This window comes from Microtus oregoni, unplaced genomic scaffold (assembly GCF_018167655.1).
Source record: "Microtus oregoni isolate MIOR12 unplaced genomic scaffold, Mior012 000002F_ref0000024, whole genome shotgun sequence".
Classification (NCBI taxonomy): Eukaryota; Metazoa; Chordata; class Mammalia; order Rodentia; family Cricetidae; genus Microtus; species Microtus oregoni.
This window is the reverse complement of record NW_024543061.1, coordinates 18,102,578-18,119,988: the sequence shown is the minus strand read 5'-3', so window position 1 is coordinate 18,119,988 and position 17,411 is coordinate 18,102,578. Positions and strand designations below refer to the sequence as shown.

Genomic DNA, 17,411 nt, shown 5'->3' with positions numbered 1-17,411 from the left:
GTTACCCAAATAAACATTGCTATCATTTGTAGCAACTGAAAACCAAACCTTTGCTGTTACTGATGTCAGCATTACATCAACTGTCAGGCTTCAGTGTATTCGGCTGAAATTTTTTTTTTAGAAACTTTCATAAATATTTTAGAGAGCTCACACAAGAGAAAAAGAAAGCAGAGGACCTACCTGGGCTTAATCTGAGAATGTTGGCGGGCATTGGGATGTGTAGAGCCCCAAGAAATGTTGGAGTGACTATAAAAGTTCTCTTCTCATACAGGATTTTATTTTTTTTTCTGGGAGTAAAAATTGAATGGAATTTGAATGGCTTTTTCATTACACACTCAGTATCCATGTTTGAAAGTATTTCTCATACTCATTCAGTCCCATTCCAGCTGGCTTTGGTGAGCTCCCATTAGTTCAGGCACACTGTCTCAGTGGGTGGATCATCTCCTTGTGGTCCTGATTTCCTTGGTCACATTCTCCTTCCTTCTGTTCTTCAACTGGACCATGGGAGCTCAGTCCAGTACTCCAATATGGGACTTTGTCTCTCTATATATCTGTCCCTGGATGAAGGTTCTATGGTGATATTCAAGATAGCCATCAGTCTGACTACGGGACAAGGCTAGTTCAGGTACCCACTCCTCCACTACCCAGGGTCCTAGGTGGGGACATCTCTGTGGACATCTGGGGCCCCCTCTAGAGTCAAGTCTCTTGCCAACCCCATAATGCCTTCTTTAATTAAGGTATCTTCTTTCCTGCTCCCATATCTGTCCTTCCTTGATTTTAACCATCCCACTCCCCCAAGCTCTCCCCAACCCTCCTCTTCTCCCTTTGCTGTCTTCCTCTCCCCTTCCCCCACTCCACCCCCACCCCCACCCCAAAACTAAACCCTCTGAATGTGGATGACAATTGTGGCCGACTGAGAAGACAATGATAATGGCACTGGGATTTGTCTCTATGGCATGTACTGGCTTTTTGGGATCCTAGTCTATTTGGATGCACACCTTCCTAGGCCTGGGTGGAGAGGGGAGGGTCTTGGACTTCCCACAGGGCAGGGTATACTGCCCTCTCTTAGGACTGGAGGGGCAGGGGAGGAGGGTAAGTGGGGGAGCAGGAGGGAAGTGGGTAGAGAGGAGGAAGTGGAAATTTTGATTCCTAGTATTATTAAAGTAATAAAAAATAAAAAAGAAAGTATTTCTCAGTACATTTAGGTGCGTTAAGTTCCATAGTCGCAGTTTTAATTTCTATTTTATTTTTACTGTTTAGGATCTTAATTGGCAATGTAATTTTGAGGCGTTTTTCCAAAACAGATTTGATAGCTAGTAAACACGATATGAATACACACACACTCTTACATACACATGCTTGCATGCATATCCCACACACACATAAGGGAGGGGGCAGGGACAGAGAGAGACAGACAGCGAGAGACAGGAGGATTTATTTTTAGATCAGGAGACAGAACATTTGAGTGCTATTAACACTGATTTTTATAGTAAATGAAGAATAATCCCATGTCTTTTGTGTATGTTTATAGTCATTATCTATGAAATATCTGGAATTTTGTTAAAATTTTATCTTCACAGTGTGTTTCTTTTTCAAATCCTGGATCGCTTTTTCAGGTATAGAGGGTATTCTGAATTTCTATTGTTCTGTCATTACCTTTAAAAAGGTCATAAAACAAACCAGCTATGTTCTTACTAGCTAAGTTTAAATAATGAACAGAATATTACCAAGGACCGGATTGGTTGCTTTCACTTTGCCTGAAAATATTTTTATGAAGATTTGAGATATGCATGCAATATAAATGCTTTACGGACCACTGCATTTTTAATTACTGTTCCACTGAGATAGAACTCTAGGTTTAATTTGCTGTAAGGTATTTGTATTGAAACCATTGTCAGCCCTCTGGGGAGATATCATTTTAAAGTTAATTCATTCCAGTATATGGGTCTCGGGAGTAGGATAAATATTACAGTATTAAGTACTTGTAGAAAACTAAAAACAGTCTCAGTGGGATGCTTTCTTGATAAACACATTTAGTGAAAAATATCACAACAATAGGTGTTATGTATAAAAGAAATGCTTTTATTTATTTTTTACTAAATAAATGGTTACATCATATAAATGGTTCCATGGTGTTGAAAGAATTCCCTTCCTGATGCTTATAGAAAACTCAGATCAGTCTTTCTCCCATACTCTTATGCTGTGTTGGTTTTTGACAGGATTGAACCTTGTGCATGCACACACACACACGAGAGAGAGAGAGAGAGAGAGAGAGAGAGAGAGAGAGAGAAAGAGAGAGAGAGAGAGACAGGGAAAGGATTCTAAACTTATTTCTAGATTAGGAGATAGAGCATATGAGTGCTATTTACAATGATTTTTGTAGTAAACAGAGTAACTGAATGCTCTACCATTGAATTGCTTCAAGTTCAGCTCTTGGTTCTAATATTATGCATGCATACATACACACATATATCCAATATTATATGTATATAATTAATATGAAATACAAATACTAAATATATTGGTATATTTATATGTAGGTATATAAATTTACAAATACAAAATTTAACCAGAACAATGACCTGGAATCATCTCAAACTAAACATTTAATAGCAAAATAAATAATTTATTTACTCAGTAGCCATTGACATAGAAGGCCAAAAAACATTTTAGAAAGATATTGGAAATATTTACAGAAATGGATAGCTCATATGTGTGTGCACTTGATGGGTATCTATCTACTTACATTACACTGAAAGTTAATCTTCCAAGGGAACTGTCTTTAGTTGAAGGACTCTGTTGCTATTCTTAAGGGGCATTTTACCTAGTTTTAAATATAGCCTATTAGATCCTTCTGTTATAGGGACCAGAGTCCATTTGAGAGTTCTCTTGTGACGGAAGTTTAGTATGCTGCTAAAATTTTTGGTAAATAGGGAAAATCTATAAAATACATAGACCTAGTAAATTGGGGCACACTCTAGAAAATGAAAAGAAAAAAAAAAAAGGTCCTCTGTTTAACTACTTGAATTGAAATCTCCCCCTCCACAGATAACCCCATGCTTTGGAACAAACTGTCACAAGTACTGCATTTCGGTATTCATTAGTTTTTCATCTCTGTGTCTTCATGCTGAAAAAGTAGAAGAAAACTAGATACAAACAAACCAAAAAGCTGTAAAATAGTAGTTTTCTTGTAGTTACAACATAACCTCAAGTAATATAGGTATCCTAATAAGATTTCGTAAATCATTCTTTATAGGCCCTCTGGGTTTTTTCATTTTAAAAGAGTAATTTGGTATATATATATATATATATATATATATATATATATATTTGCATACATGAGTCTAATGCCATTTGATGATATAGCCCCTTTTTCCTAACCTTTTGCATTTTTTTGTGTGTGTCCCTCCGAACTCATCTTGTCAAATTCACATCCTCTTCATTTAGTTACTTCTCATAGTTTATTGTTATTACATGTGTGTTCATATATATCAAATCACATATTTAGTGTTGCCCATGGGTATAGACTGACATTTACAGCATGGGTAGCTACCAGGGACTTGTCATTCAAGAAATCTGACTCCCTTTCTGTACACAGCCCTGGCCTTTCTGTAGCTCTTCAGCTAAAGTTAGAAAGGAATTTGTGAGCCCACCCTCAACTTGTGCTGGAATGTTAACTCATGTGGCATTGTGCAGTTCTTATGCAAGCAACCATAGAAGCTGAGAGTTCATGGGTAAAATCTTATCAAAGTGGAGCTAACCACTCGAAACGGTTGACTGTGGCATTTCTCCAGTGCATCACGAAAAAGCAGAGTTAAATGAATGTAATTAAGTATGTGACACCAAAGGCTTTTAAACGGTAAGTGTTAGAAACTGAAGAGCACTTACTAATTGATACCACTTTTTTTTTTTGTTTTATAGTGTCCTGATTCAGCATGTAAGCAGGATTTATTAGCCTACCTTCAACGGATTGCCTTGTATTGCCATCAGCTTAACATTTGCAGCAAAGTGAAGGCAGAGGTTCAGAATCTGGGAGGAGAGCTCATTGTGTCAGGGGTAAGCTGGGATTCACAATGTCAAGTTCCTACTGCTGTACTTCCAAGGCAAGCGTTCTTGGCAACAGTACTGCTAAAAAACACCAAATGACAGTGATTCACAGCTTAAAAAATTGTTATCACCATTATTCCAGACCTTACAATAGCTCACAAAGAGCAATTTGATTTCCCAATTACCCCATGTTTATACTAGCCTTGTAAAATCTCCATTCTTCACAAGAAAACTAATTTCATAGTCTGGAAACTCATTGCCGAGCTGTGACTATTCTAATTATTGGGGGGCTTTTGAATATTTACTCATTGTGAGTCAGCTTCCCTTTTGTTAGTGCTGGTAATTTTCATTCTCTGCTCAGGAGCCAGCCTCTCTAAATGTGGACTATGTTCACATGTTAGAGACGAATGAGATATATATCAGGTTCCAATGCATACTAGGTTATCAGTAACCCTTGACAGTCAATTGTTTCATTTTAATAAATATTGATGTGCTGTTGCCAAAACCCTACATAGTTATCAGACACTGTTATATATTCTTTGGTAGATCACCCTAATATTTCCCTTTTCAAAGAATATTATTTTCTAAACCATTTCCATCAAAGAACTGGAACAAAAAAGTTCAAGGAACTTTTAGAAGAATCAAGGTTTCTTGGCAAGATTTCCAAATGTTTGTGTTGAGATTCTTCACCTTGGCTTCTTCTCCTCCCTCATCCCCCTTCTCTCAACACAGGGTGTCACTTATAATGATTTCCATGTTCCAAAGTGTGGCCATGCCACCTTTAGTTCTTTTCCCAGCTACCCACGATGCAGCCACTGTACCTGTGGATTGAGCAGGAACAAAAACCCTATCAGCATGATAAATGTGAGCAAATATTCAGTCCCTTCTGAAATCATTTCTGTTGTCTTGGAGAGTCAACACTACTGTTTGGTCAATCTCTGTGGATAAGCATCCACCATCTTCAAGGCAAGTGTTTCTGTTCCTGTGTGGCTTGCCTTGCTGAAAACATAGCTGGGGAAAGAGCTGGTCTGGCTGGCATGGAGGTCCCATCTGGAAAGTCCGTTCCATGCACTCGTACCTTAGAGCTCAGTCAGTTGGCTATTTTGTGCCTCTTCCCAAAGCACAGTCACCTCTTTGCATTTCCAAAATGGTCCTGCTTCAACATTCTTCCACAACCAAGAACTATCTGTCTTGCAGTGTGTCCTTCTGTCTATCTGGTGGTGATCAATTCTCTCTTGCCAAAGAAGTGATCAGAACATTGCATCTCCCTTGCTTCCTTTCTGATCTTTAGCCTTGATGGTACAGTTTTCCATACCACTCTGCTTTTGTTCCCATTTGTTCATAGCACCTGTGAAACCAAGTGCTTTCTGTTCAGCTTGCCTCATGTGCTTCCATTTGTGACTTTTCAAATCTTAGGATTGACATGGATGCTCAGTGTATCCTTGTGGATCTCCAATTTCATCACTCTCACCTGAGCAAATATTTTCCCTAGCAGAGCTGCTGTCCATCAACTTCTCAGCCTCCATTGTCTGTCACTGCCTCCAGAGCTTCATTTCCATTGTCCTATTGTCATGTAGATGTAGTCCAAACCATCATGGCTTTGAATCACTTGCACTGTTGGCGTTTGCAGAGGTGTTTGAGATGAAGAACACTGTCAAGAAGCCTGTTTCATCCTCGAGTCTTACTGACAAAGTTCATAGATCTTTGCATGGGAGAAGGCTTCTTTAGAGGAATGCTATGTAACTGTATGATAATCCAGAGTCAAGTGCATTATGAACATTGGCTGTCATACTGCTCAGTTATGCTCCTACTTGGACGACCTCATGGCTTTTGTTTCCAAGCTTGACTGCTGTGTGGTGCCACATCTGCATCTGTAGCCTGCTGTCTTTCCCACTTCTGCTTTCACATGATTCTTCATCCTTTTCACTGATAGCTAAAAGTGAAAAAAGTTTAAAAAGCAGTGAACATACTGTGCAAAATAGCCACAAATGACTGCCTTCAAAGTCCAGAAAGTCAAGGATTTGAGACCCCGTACACACAAATTTTCAATTATTTTGCCAAGAAAATTGCACCAGTGTTGTGGAACATGTTTGCATTGTTCTCCATTGGGATAACATTGCTTCAGGTTTTGAGAGGTCACTGATTCGCATATAATAAAAAAGGAGATAATTTTGTCCTTTTGCTTATATTCCCCATATCCATGGAGTTCTTCCTTTAAATATATGAAAACTTCGAGGAAGTCTACATCTCTGCCAAGTAAATAGAGATTTGGATAGGTTATCTGTAGTCTGCAAGAGAAATTGAGTTTGAGAAGACAAGTCATGTTTTATGCTACCGTGGTGAACACATGTTAAAATAAAGTACACATGTATGTACTATGTCAGCATATTGATGTTTTGTGTGATTCTATGTAGATTAGTTGGAATCAGCCTGTTTTACTATGTTTGCTTTTGAATTGAAATGGTGGAGAAGGAAAACTCAACTAATTATGGGAAAGAATGGGCATAAAAAGCTCTTTCTGAGTCATGACAGAAATTACAGAAATGAAGCAGTCCAAGATGAACATCTTTGGGGATTCATCCTCACATCTGTCTGAAAAGCTCTCAATCTCTGCTGGAAATCTATTTTCTATGTTGGCTTACACAATTTTGAACAGCTCAATGGTGCAGCTCTTATTAAATTTCAAGGTTGTAGATATATTTGTGTTCCGATAGGTTCAATTTAGTTATAAATAAAATAAAATAATACACAATTTTTAAAGTCAAAAGAATTCTATAAATATTGGGGCAAAAATGGATTTTAGACATTACCCAGTTTAAGTATGAGCTAGCCTAACTTAATTTAGTGTTATTTTAAGTTTTAAGTCTGTTTTAAGTGGAAAAAAGATAAAAGGGAAAAAGAGGAATAAAGCAAGAAGTAAAAAGGAGCAGGGGAGAAACTTTACCACAATGTACTAAATTAATTTAGTGTAATAGTCTGTTAGACATGACAGCAATGTATCATTATGGGAGGCAACTGTATTTTTGTCTTTTTAAAGTGTCTGCTAGTGTTGTGCAGGTGTGCAAGTGAGTAATAGTACACATGTGTGAACATGCGTGTGGAAAGAGGCCAAAACTGGCTGCCTTTCCTCAGTCACTCTCCACCTTTATTTTTTTGAGAAAGTTTCTTTCAGCGAAACTGAAACTCATTGATTTGGCTAAGCTGGGTGGCCCAGAAATGAGTTTCAGAGACTTACTTGTCTCTGTGTCCTTCAGTCTACGTCACAGGCACAAACCACAATGCTTGGCTTTACATATGGTGTCGGAGATAGACCTGAAGTCTTTATGCTTGTAAGGGAGTCACTTCACCAACTGTATCAACTCTTCAGAGCTCTGAGCCAAAGTTTTTTAAAAATGTAAATGTTACTTTGATTATTTCTTTTAATGGAAAATAGATTCTTCTTTTTTATAATACATCCCAAACAGGGTTCCCCATCCCTCCACTCCTCCTGGCTCCCTCTGTTTCCTCTCTTCCTGAGATAAACTCCCTCTATGTTTCCTCTTCAGAAAACAATAGGCCTCTAAGATATGACAATCAAACAGAACAAAATAAGATAGAATAATACAAGGTGAAGGCCCTCCAATCAGTGGTGAACAAGGAGCAAAAGAGTCTCAAGAACAGGCAAAAGAGTTAGAGACACATCCACTGTTATGAGTACCACAAAATACCAAACTAACGGCCTTAACATATACAAACAGAATCTGGTATAGACCCATGCAGGCTTGCCATTTCAGTCCCATGTGAACTCTGCTTAGTTCATTGAGTGGACCATGTTATAATAAAGTACTTATCTGGATTAAAAAATTTAGCATTGTTTACTTCAGAATTTTCAACAATGTATTTTGATCATGTTTACCAAATCCTCCCTTTACATATCTAAATCTACTCTTGTCCTGCCAACTCCTAAGATTTTGTTCTCTTTATTTGAAAAAAGAAACAAACTTTTAAATGGTTTATATTTTATATATACATATGAATGCTTACATGTTTGTCTGCCTACCTGTCTATGGAGGCTAAAGGACAGTTTCAGATCTGCTGGGAATGGAGTTGCTAATGTGAGCCACCATGTGGGTGAACTTAACCCAAGTGCTCTGAACTGTTGAGCCTTCTTTTCCTTCCTTCCTTCCTTCCTTCCTTCCTTCTCTCTCTCTCTCTCTCTCTCTTTTTATTTATTGACTGTCTGTCTGTCTGTACTTATCTTTCTATATATTTATCTTTCTTCTAAGTACCCCACTTAATCCACCTTGTACTACACATAAATGCATGGGTATGGGGCCATTCACTGGAGTGTAGTTAACCTACCAGAACTTCCCTAAAGAAGACAAATCCTCCCTTCCTCAGAAGGCACTACATATCAATAGTTACTCAGCCTTCTAGGCTGAAACTGTTGTGATTGACTTTCTCTTGTGTAGGGCTTGTGCAGTTGGCCACAACAGTGAGTACATGAATGCAGTGGTCCCACTGTGTGCATAAGACACAGTTTCACTTCCATGATGTTCTCTGATCCTTGGGAGAAGGTGGTGACATCCACGTCTCATTTGTGGCTGAGCACTCCATGGATATTTTTCTTGGTTCTTTGATCAGTTGTGAGATTCTGTGTTAACCACAGTCCACTGCGCAAAGGAAACTTCTCTGATCACGTCTGAGAGCTACACTCAGTATACTGAATAAGGAAACAATGAAAAGTTATTCATTACTGTGTATGGTATGGTGGTGCCTGTATGTGCTATAGCAATGGCATGGAAGTGAGAGGTCAATTTTGTGGCATCAGTTCCCTTCTTCAACCTGTAAGTGGGTTCTGGGGATCGAACTCAGTTCATCAGACTTGTGTGCTGAGCATGTTTACCGGCTGACCATCTCACTGGCCCAGTTGAAAGTCATTCTTGTCGTGCATATTTTACCTTATGCATTTAGCAAATTCAGATACAAGATGAAGGTGAATAGTCACAGTGAGTGATGAATAATGTTCTATAAAATACTTTAAATTTCAAGTCCATCCTGACTATAGCATGTAAGTAACGATACACATTTATATGTACCAAAAAAACACATATACTTCATATTTCCTTTTTCTTCCCTCAGTATGAAAGAGTCTAATGGCTGGTATATATAATCTAATATAAAGCAACTTATAAAAAAGAAAATGTGTAATGTCATATAAATACATTCATAATACATATATAAATATGTATGTATGACTAGTTGATCAGGGCAACATTTTATTTGAGCAAGTCTGCATTTCTGTAGTATTTTGTAACAGAATGAAATAGTCTGTGGGACAACCATTACATCCAACTGTGCAGACTTATGCTTAAGCATCTCCTATTTTGGAGTTCTTAAAATATCTTCTGATTCTAGCTATAGTCTATTCTTGATTATCTCCAGTGATCAAATCATAGCAGTAATGGGGGGAAAAACCTAAATTGCTAGCTATTTCCACCTGGAATTAAAGCACATTTGTATGCTTATATGCATTTAAGAAATTCATGGCAATTCAGAAGAATTTTATTCTGATCTTCTAACCAGTGGGTCATTAAGTATTCAAGTTTAAAGGACTTACCTTCCTTGATCTACAAACTTGTGTCATGTATATATTTATAGAGAGTAAAATAGCATAAATTCCAGATAATAAATCTATATTGGGTAGCATGTACTGTGCAGCACTAAGAAAACCAAACAGTCATTTATCAACTACAAAATGGAAACAATTCTTAATACACATTTTGTTGGTAATATGAGCTGTCACATGATGTAGACTTTCTCCCTAAAGCCTCACCTCCGATCTATTAGGATGGCAAAACTTCAATGTGTACTTACATTCTGATTTCTCCATTCTGTTTTGTACTTGTATTCATATCAGTGCATTTAAGGTATTGATTTTTTTTCACAAATTGTCTAGGACAAAAATAACTGTTACTTTTTTTTCAGCAAAATGTCATTCTCTCCAGGGCATAAACATGGCACATAACCTGATCAAACTTATACTTTTGAAAAACCAGAGAATCCAAAATTTAAAAATTCTCCTTAGGTGTTGGGTGTTATAGGGATCTGGGGTGTTGGTTACCTTGATATAGTGCCAGTCTAAATTCAAGCAGCCCTTTGCTATAAAGATGATGGGACACTGATTTACTCTACACCAGCTCTTCAGTTATATACTCTGTGACTGGAGTTCTTAGGTTACCAATAGGCTTTATTTGTTTTCATTTGTTTCTCTGTTGCTGTAATAAAATACCATAACCGAAAGCAACATAAGGGAGAGAGTCTAATGTTGAGGAAGGCACAACAGTAGGAAGTGGGAAGGAAGAATAGGAAGTGGGGTGCTGTGACAAACCCTCAAAGCTCCCACCAGTAAGTAATGTAATAATGCTAACAAGTTTCTACCTTCTAAAGGTTCCATAAATTCTCAATCAATACGTTGCTTACAACTGTGGACAAAGCATCCGAATACTATTAGAGATTTTTTTTTTCATTCAAACCGCTGTACTGCTTATTAAAAGAAATTGCTCATGGAAAGAGTGAAACCAGTGGCAGTGGTATTAGTGAATTATTTTATACATACAAAAACCTAAGTTTTAATGCACTCACTTGAAAAGAAGACACTCTCTATGGGAAAGCCAGAACAAGAGACAAATAACATGCTTATGATGGAGCTATATTTGATTTCACCAGATTCATTCGGTGGCATTACCTAAACTTGTATAGGACTGACTAGTTATTTTTAGTTTACTTTGAGGACTGTATTAGTTTAATTTTCTGTTAGTGGAATGAAATCCCATGGCGAAGAGCAGTTTAAGGTTCAAAAGATTTAATACATCACAGATCAAGAGTACAGACCATCATGTTGGGGAAATCAAGGCAATGGGAGATTGACTAAGTTGATCACAGTGTACCCAATACTAGGAAAGCAGAGAGGACAAATGGTGATTTTGTTCACTTTTTCCAGTTATGCCATACTGGTTGCCCTGCCCTGAAAATGGTCCCATATGTAGTTAAAATGTCTTGCTATGGCATTTAACAAATATCGAGGAAATCCGCCAGTGACATGACCAGAGTTCCAACTCCCACATTATTCTTGATCCTATCAAGTTGACAATTAAAAGCAATTATTACAAAGACCTTGTTGTTTATAAGATTAAAAGTGGCTAATGGCTTTACACAGAATGTATTGATCCCAGATTTCTCAGCATCACCACTTATTCCTTTCAGTCTCTAACACTTTTCAAGTCATGAGAGCCTCTAAGGAAAAGCAAAACAAATAATTAACACCTTAATCTATTATCAACGAATGCTTTAGAATCCAGCTGATATTCTGAAAATTATTTGGCAACCGATTAACAATAATATAAAAACTTAGAAATTGTATACATGGGAGTTAGCTAAATGAGGGGGGAGATAATCGGCTATATCTTGCAATATCTGTGGAACCTAGACAAACTTATGGAAGCCATACTTCCTTATAAAAGGTTAATGTAAGGAATGTTCTAATCCTGAGGACTGTTTTACATGTAGTAGCTTTTTTTTTAAAGTTCTACTTCAAAATCTTCATTATTGTACATTTTTAAAGCAATACTTTTAAATAGGACTTGAGGATTTAGCTCAGCAGTAGAGCATTTGCCTGGCAAGCTCAGGGCCCTCGTGTTTGGTGTCCAGTACAAGAAGTGTTTAAAATAATGCTTAAATAAGTATTGCAAAGGAAACCTTTTATACAATTGTGAATATATAAGAGCGGTTTCATGTGTTATTGCTCCATGACCATAAGCCAAATAATTTTTGGAGGTCAAGGTTTCACTGAATAAAGTGCATAGAAATACAGTCTTGACTTTCTGGTTTTCCAATAAGATTCATCAATGTTTGCAACAGTTATTTATAATCGGTTTATAACTAAACAATACTTTGTTTGCTAATGTATGGTGATTCCCCCCCCCCATTTCTACTCTGAATTTCCCCCAGCAAAACTTCTATGCTGAAGGAACAATACTGAAAGAAACAGATGAAGTATAAAACTTGATATAAATATCAAGTAGATAAAACTAAGAAACTCAATATTAAACCATATACTAAAGATGATCTGGGGATTCCATTGTTGTTTTTTGTGTATATTTTTCCATTATACAAAAAGCCCAAGAAAACAGCAAAGCTGACAGGATGGGTTCTTTTCAGTACTAGATCTTTTGAAGTTCTGAAAAGATTAGTTTTCTAAGCAGTATCAGTGTTTATGCAACTGTTCTCATGATTTAGTGTAAAAGTTCTACCAGAATGCCTCATTTTTGATGGAGGGTTTCTTAGGTTCTGATGAGCTCTGTGACCATGGTTAGTGAAATATGGGAACCTAGAGATGGAATAGCTTTCATACAAAACATGTGTTGGGGTAAACCTAATTTCCAGTGGCAGACTAACAATCAAGGAATTTCTTTCATTTCTCACCCACATCAGATAGCTTCTGATTTCTTGAATTCAGCATCCATTGACCCTCTCACAGGTATACTATGTGAAAATACAGCAAGCAGTATGAGTTGACTCAAGTCATTCGAAGCTTCTTAGTCTTTACTAGCAAGTAATTACCATGGAGGATATTTTCTATTTGTTGTGTTTTTTATTAGACTATGTATCCCATCTCTTTTTCTACGTAGTTTCTCAGCTTGCTGGGATGTTCAAGATTCTCTGCTAGGATGGAAGGGTACCTTCTGATGGCTACCTCTGTCTTTACTTTTCTCTTGGTTCACTGAATTCTGAAAATGAAAGTGTGTTTCACTTCCTTTAGTCTACATTTTGTCCCTATAGATGATTTTGTCAAGTGCTTTCTTCAGCCTAATTTAAATGTTTTACAAATAGGACTTTGATCACAGCCCTTAGAAGAGATATATGTGACACATTATGGTCTTATAAATAGGAAAGGCTTCTGGATGGGCAATATGGAGTTTTCTTATTTCAGATTTCCTGAACTGCTTCAGAACACATCATCTTACCCTAATTTTGAGCAATCACTTTCTTTTTGGGTAATATATGCATTTTAAATCCTTCATCTTAATACTATCTTCTAGAAGGCAAGCTTTCTTAATTGAGACTGCTAATCACTCCTCTCATTATTAATACTTTATGTTGTCTTATTACTTTTCTCTGAATACCTTTATCAATTCAGATGCTTTGCTGATAGGGAAGTTGACTGAAACTGGAGTTAGAAATTCTGTCAAATTTCTATGACCTGTGTTTTAACCTCATTGATCCATTTTCTTTGGCAAATCTGTTTTGCAACTGGGAGTGACTATCCTGGAAAGGTGTCAGTCAGGGTCATTTTTAAAGAAGTATCTATTCTGTTCTGCTCTTATTTCTATAGATAAGATAGTACAACGATACAAACAAACCAAACAATTATACCTTTATCTAGGTACTTCTGATTCAAACATGCCCCTATGATTGTTTATTAAGACTTCTCTTCTTGAGGTACTTTTCTTCTGTAATAACACTGTGTTCAAGTTGTGTGGTCCTGGCCTGGCCATGTTTTTCATGTTCATTTAGTTTATAAAGGCATCTGTAGATCATTATTTTAAAGTACCCCTATCATTCCAGTGGTCTCTTTTCAGTCTTCTGTATTAGCAATTAAGTTAGATTCATTAATGCAAAGAATTTAAAAGCTTCTCTATATGTCCTTGGTCAGATGGACACAGTAGCTGTGATGACAGGAAATTCTGCCTGACCTTAAACATACTTCATGTCTTATCTTGAAGATATTCCTCATCCATTTGTTTTAATATCTTGGAAAAAGCACGCAACAAAATTTCAGTTGAAGTTGAACAGACTGTGTATGGACATTGTCAAGGAACTAGTCCTTTGGCTTGCATTCAGCGTCATTGAGTTATCTTGTTCTAACTAATATCACCACTACAGGCATTTTCCCAATCAGTCCCACCAAATTCACATGAAATGTCAGCACAGTGTATTATTGTGCATCTTTTTGATGCAGCCTAGTTTTGCATTGGGTTCCTGAAATTGTTTTCTGTTTCCAATTATCAATAGGCCGACATTAAGAAATACTTAAAGATTTTGGTCCAAGTTCAGTATGCTCTGTTTCCATATTTATAAACTACTTAACTCAGTTTGTGTTCTTTTATTTTAATGGTGCAGAATTATAACTTCTTTATTGTGTAGCCAAAAATCTAAAGATGTTTATTGGAAAATAGGCAATTGCATCATTAATCTTTATGACCTTTAAATTTTTGAAACACATGAGATGACTCAAGTTCCTAAGATTTCAGAATCAGCTTTGAAAATAATAGCCCTAATTGACTAGTGTATTCTCTACAAAGAAAAATATCAGGCAATGCTTATTAGCTAAAACCAATGACACATTACAAATATTTAAAATAATAACTAAGATAAGCCAACTAATCAATGACTCAATATGTAAAACTGAAAGTGGAACTTCATATGGCCATTAGTTTCAAGATCTCATGAATAAATGCTATTGTATGCTGAATCTGAATTTATGCATAGAATTATATAAAAAGGAAATATAGTAATACAGCAATGAAAATCCATGTAACAGAACTTTTGCTTTCTCTAACTCAGGGAGACTCCAATGAAAGGAAAGTCCATTCTACATACATACTTGATATCTTTTCTTTGGTTTCATTTTGAATTCTTCAAAGACATTCTTTAAATGTCTCTGACATTTATTTTCAAGCTGTGGATGGGAGTGATGTTGTTAAATCTATCATTAATTTGAATTTAGTAACTTTCATGTTTCAAACTGCTTCCAAACCTGCTAAGTTTGCATAATTTGTATTGTAATTATTATAATTCACATATATTTGTTAAGTGGACAATAGAATCAGGAATTGAACCGCACTGATTAAAAATTAAAGATTTACAATTTGGCATTTTATTCAATCTGCATATGCAAATAGGCTTTGGCAATGCCAAAGTTATAATTTAGAATCTTAATTTTACTAACATAGTTTTTGTGGAAAAGATGTGGCTTTGTTTTTCATCTGTTCCGCTAGACTAGTAGTTCCCACCCTTTCTCATGTTAAGACCCTTTAATACAATTTCTCTTGTTGGGGTGATCCTCAACTATAACAATATTTTGTTGGTACTTTATAACTGTAATTTTGCTATTGTTATAAATCATAATATAAATATTTGATATGCAGGATATTTTACATGGAAACTCTCAAGGGATCATGACAAACAAGTTGAGAAACACTGCACTAGACAAACAAGATTCTTTCAGAACAGCATATATCAAGAAAATTTAAGAATTCTAAAGATAGAAATGGGCATTGATTATTGGCTTATCTTTTCAATCATGCCATTCACACAACCCACCATTGGGTTGCAAATCAATAGTAATAATTTGCAGTGTCAACAACAATGAATGTTCCCCAATAAGGAGGTAAGTATTCCTTTTATACCACATACTGAGTCATGCATAGCCATCAAGACCTTGACCAAGCTCACATAAGAGGATACTGGAACCTCCAAGCAAGGCACCTGGAATCCCCACATTTTGTTCCAGGCTTTAAGAGTTACAGATAGCCCTTGCTCTCTCTCTTGGCAAGGTTCAATCCTTTTAATAGAGGAGTCATTCCTTTTGAGCCTGTATAAATACCCCAGATAGTGCTGGGCAAGGGAGGGTACTTCTTCATCCTTCTCCCAGTGGTCCCTTTTGGACACCTAAAGAGGAGTCTGAATGAGTGACTGGCTGCTTAATGTCAAGGAGGCCGGTACATATCTCTTTCAACACCTAATTCCTTCATAACCTCTTTCTCCTAGGTAACTCCCCGTTCCCTCTTCCACTTCCCCAATTCCCTCCCACGTAGAGTATGGGATTTTTTTTTTTCTCTTGCTCTCTCTCTCACTTTCTCTTTTCTGTATCTCTCGGAAATCAGACAGGAGTTCAGAGCACTTTCACTACCTTTTATGAGGTAGATTGTGATGTCATAGATGGGGGCAGGGCTAGTCAACTTTCTACCCACCTCCCAACCTGTGCTGAGGGAGCTCCAATCGGGAGTGGAAGCAGTGACTCCTCCATGGTAAGTAACTTCACTTTATAATCTAATATCCTTTGTGATTATTAATTCTGTAGAGTGGGGTGGGGGTAGGGACGGGCTAGAATTCCAGGCAAATGATCATGTGCAAGTTGAAACACTCTTTACCTGATCAACTTTGAGCAAAGGTTCTTTTTGTTTTTGAGAAGGCTTAGGAATCTGAGCAAAGATAAATTTCAACTGTCACCCAAACTTGAGAAGCACACATGGTGTTGTCATAGCATTTCAGCCTTTCTTCCCATCGGGACCGAAAGTGTGTAATGTGCCATGTATCTATCCAGCCATCTCTGTGTAATCCCCTGAAAACAGCTAGCCAAGAGGATGATATGCTGATTATTTGTCTTTAAAGAAAATTGAAGGGCCTTGTAATGTCCTTCACTGGCATTGGCCCTGAAACTTTTTTAGGACTTCTAAAACCATGGGGGTAAAAATGCAAGGTGTATTTTCAACATGCTCCATTTAGGTTTAAAACAAACAAACAAACAAAAAAAAAACAAAACAAAGAAACAATGAATGCTTCCTAATGACAAAATTGACTATTTTTTTTAATGAAAAAAAGTTAACACTCTTGCAAGTTTAGGGCATGATCTTTTAAAAGTGTCACAACCAAATATACTACCTCTTTTTGTATGTTATTGTTGCTGTTGAGTGTTGTAACACTGTTGTTTTTCTTGGGTCACTTGGTGGTTAGGATGTGTGGAAAGCTGTCCTTTGAGTTTCTGTTGCTGATTAGCTCTTCACATGCCTTACTGTTTAGAGAGACAAGATGAAGTGGGCCTTTCTCTTGTTTTTTTCCCTGGTTCTTTCCTGGGTACTTATTACAATGCTGGAGCTGGAGGCTTTTGTCTGAGGGAGCAAAAGGAGATCATGAATGCAGTTACACCTTTTAGGGGATGTGGAAGGACTAGGATGGGTTTTTTTTTCTTTTCTTTTCTTTCTTTCTTTCTTTCTTTCTTTCTTTCTTTCTTTTCTTTTTGAACATCATAACACGGACCCTCTGAATGAAATGGACATATATAGGTATCGATTATGTGTATTATAAAATACACATTGAGGCTGTCATTTATGTTTTTCAAAGTATAGAGTCTTAGGTGTTTATGTGCAATGGTGGTGAAAAATGGGGGCAGTTTGAAAATGGAGATCCTTTTTATTTTACTTTTTTATTGAAATGCGTCTTATATATCTTAGGGTGACCTCAAAGTTGTTATGTAACTGAGAACAACCTTGAATTTCTTATCTCCCATCTCCTGAGTGCTAAGTTCAGATGTATACCATCAA

The 17,411-nt window shown here is 36.8% G+C and overlaps 1 protein-coding gene across 2 annotated transcripts in view; it reads left to right on the top strand.

The window, feature by feature from the left end:
• Positions 1-17,411, top strand: part of Ctnna2 (catenin alpha 2) — a 1,108,102-nt gene that overhangs the window by 1,067,302 nt on the left and 23,389 nt on the right. Inside the window, exons 17-18 of one of the 2 annotated variants that reach the window (XM_041679862.1) lie at positions 3,922-4,056; positions 15,975-16,118. In XM_041679862.1, coding sequence (XP_041535796.1) covers positions 3,922-4,056; positions 15,975-16,118 — 279 coding nt within the window. The remainder of the gene's footprint in view (positions 1-3,921; positions 4,057-15,974; positions 16,119-17,411) is intronic. The other variant, XM_041679872.1, reaches the window with a different exon arrangement.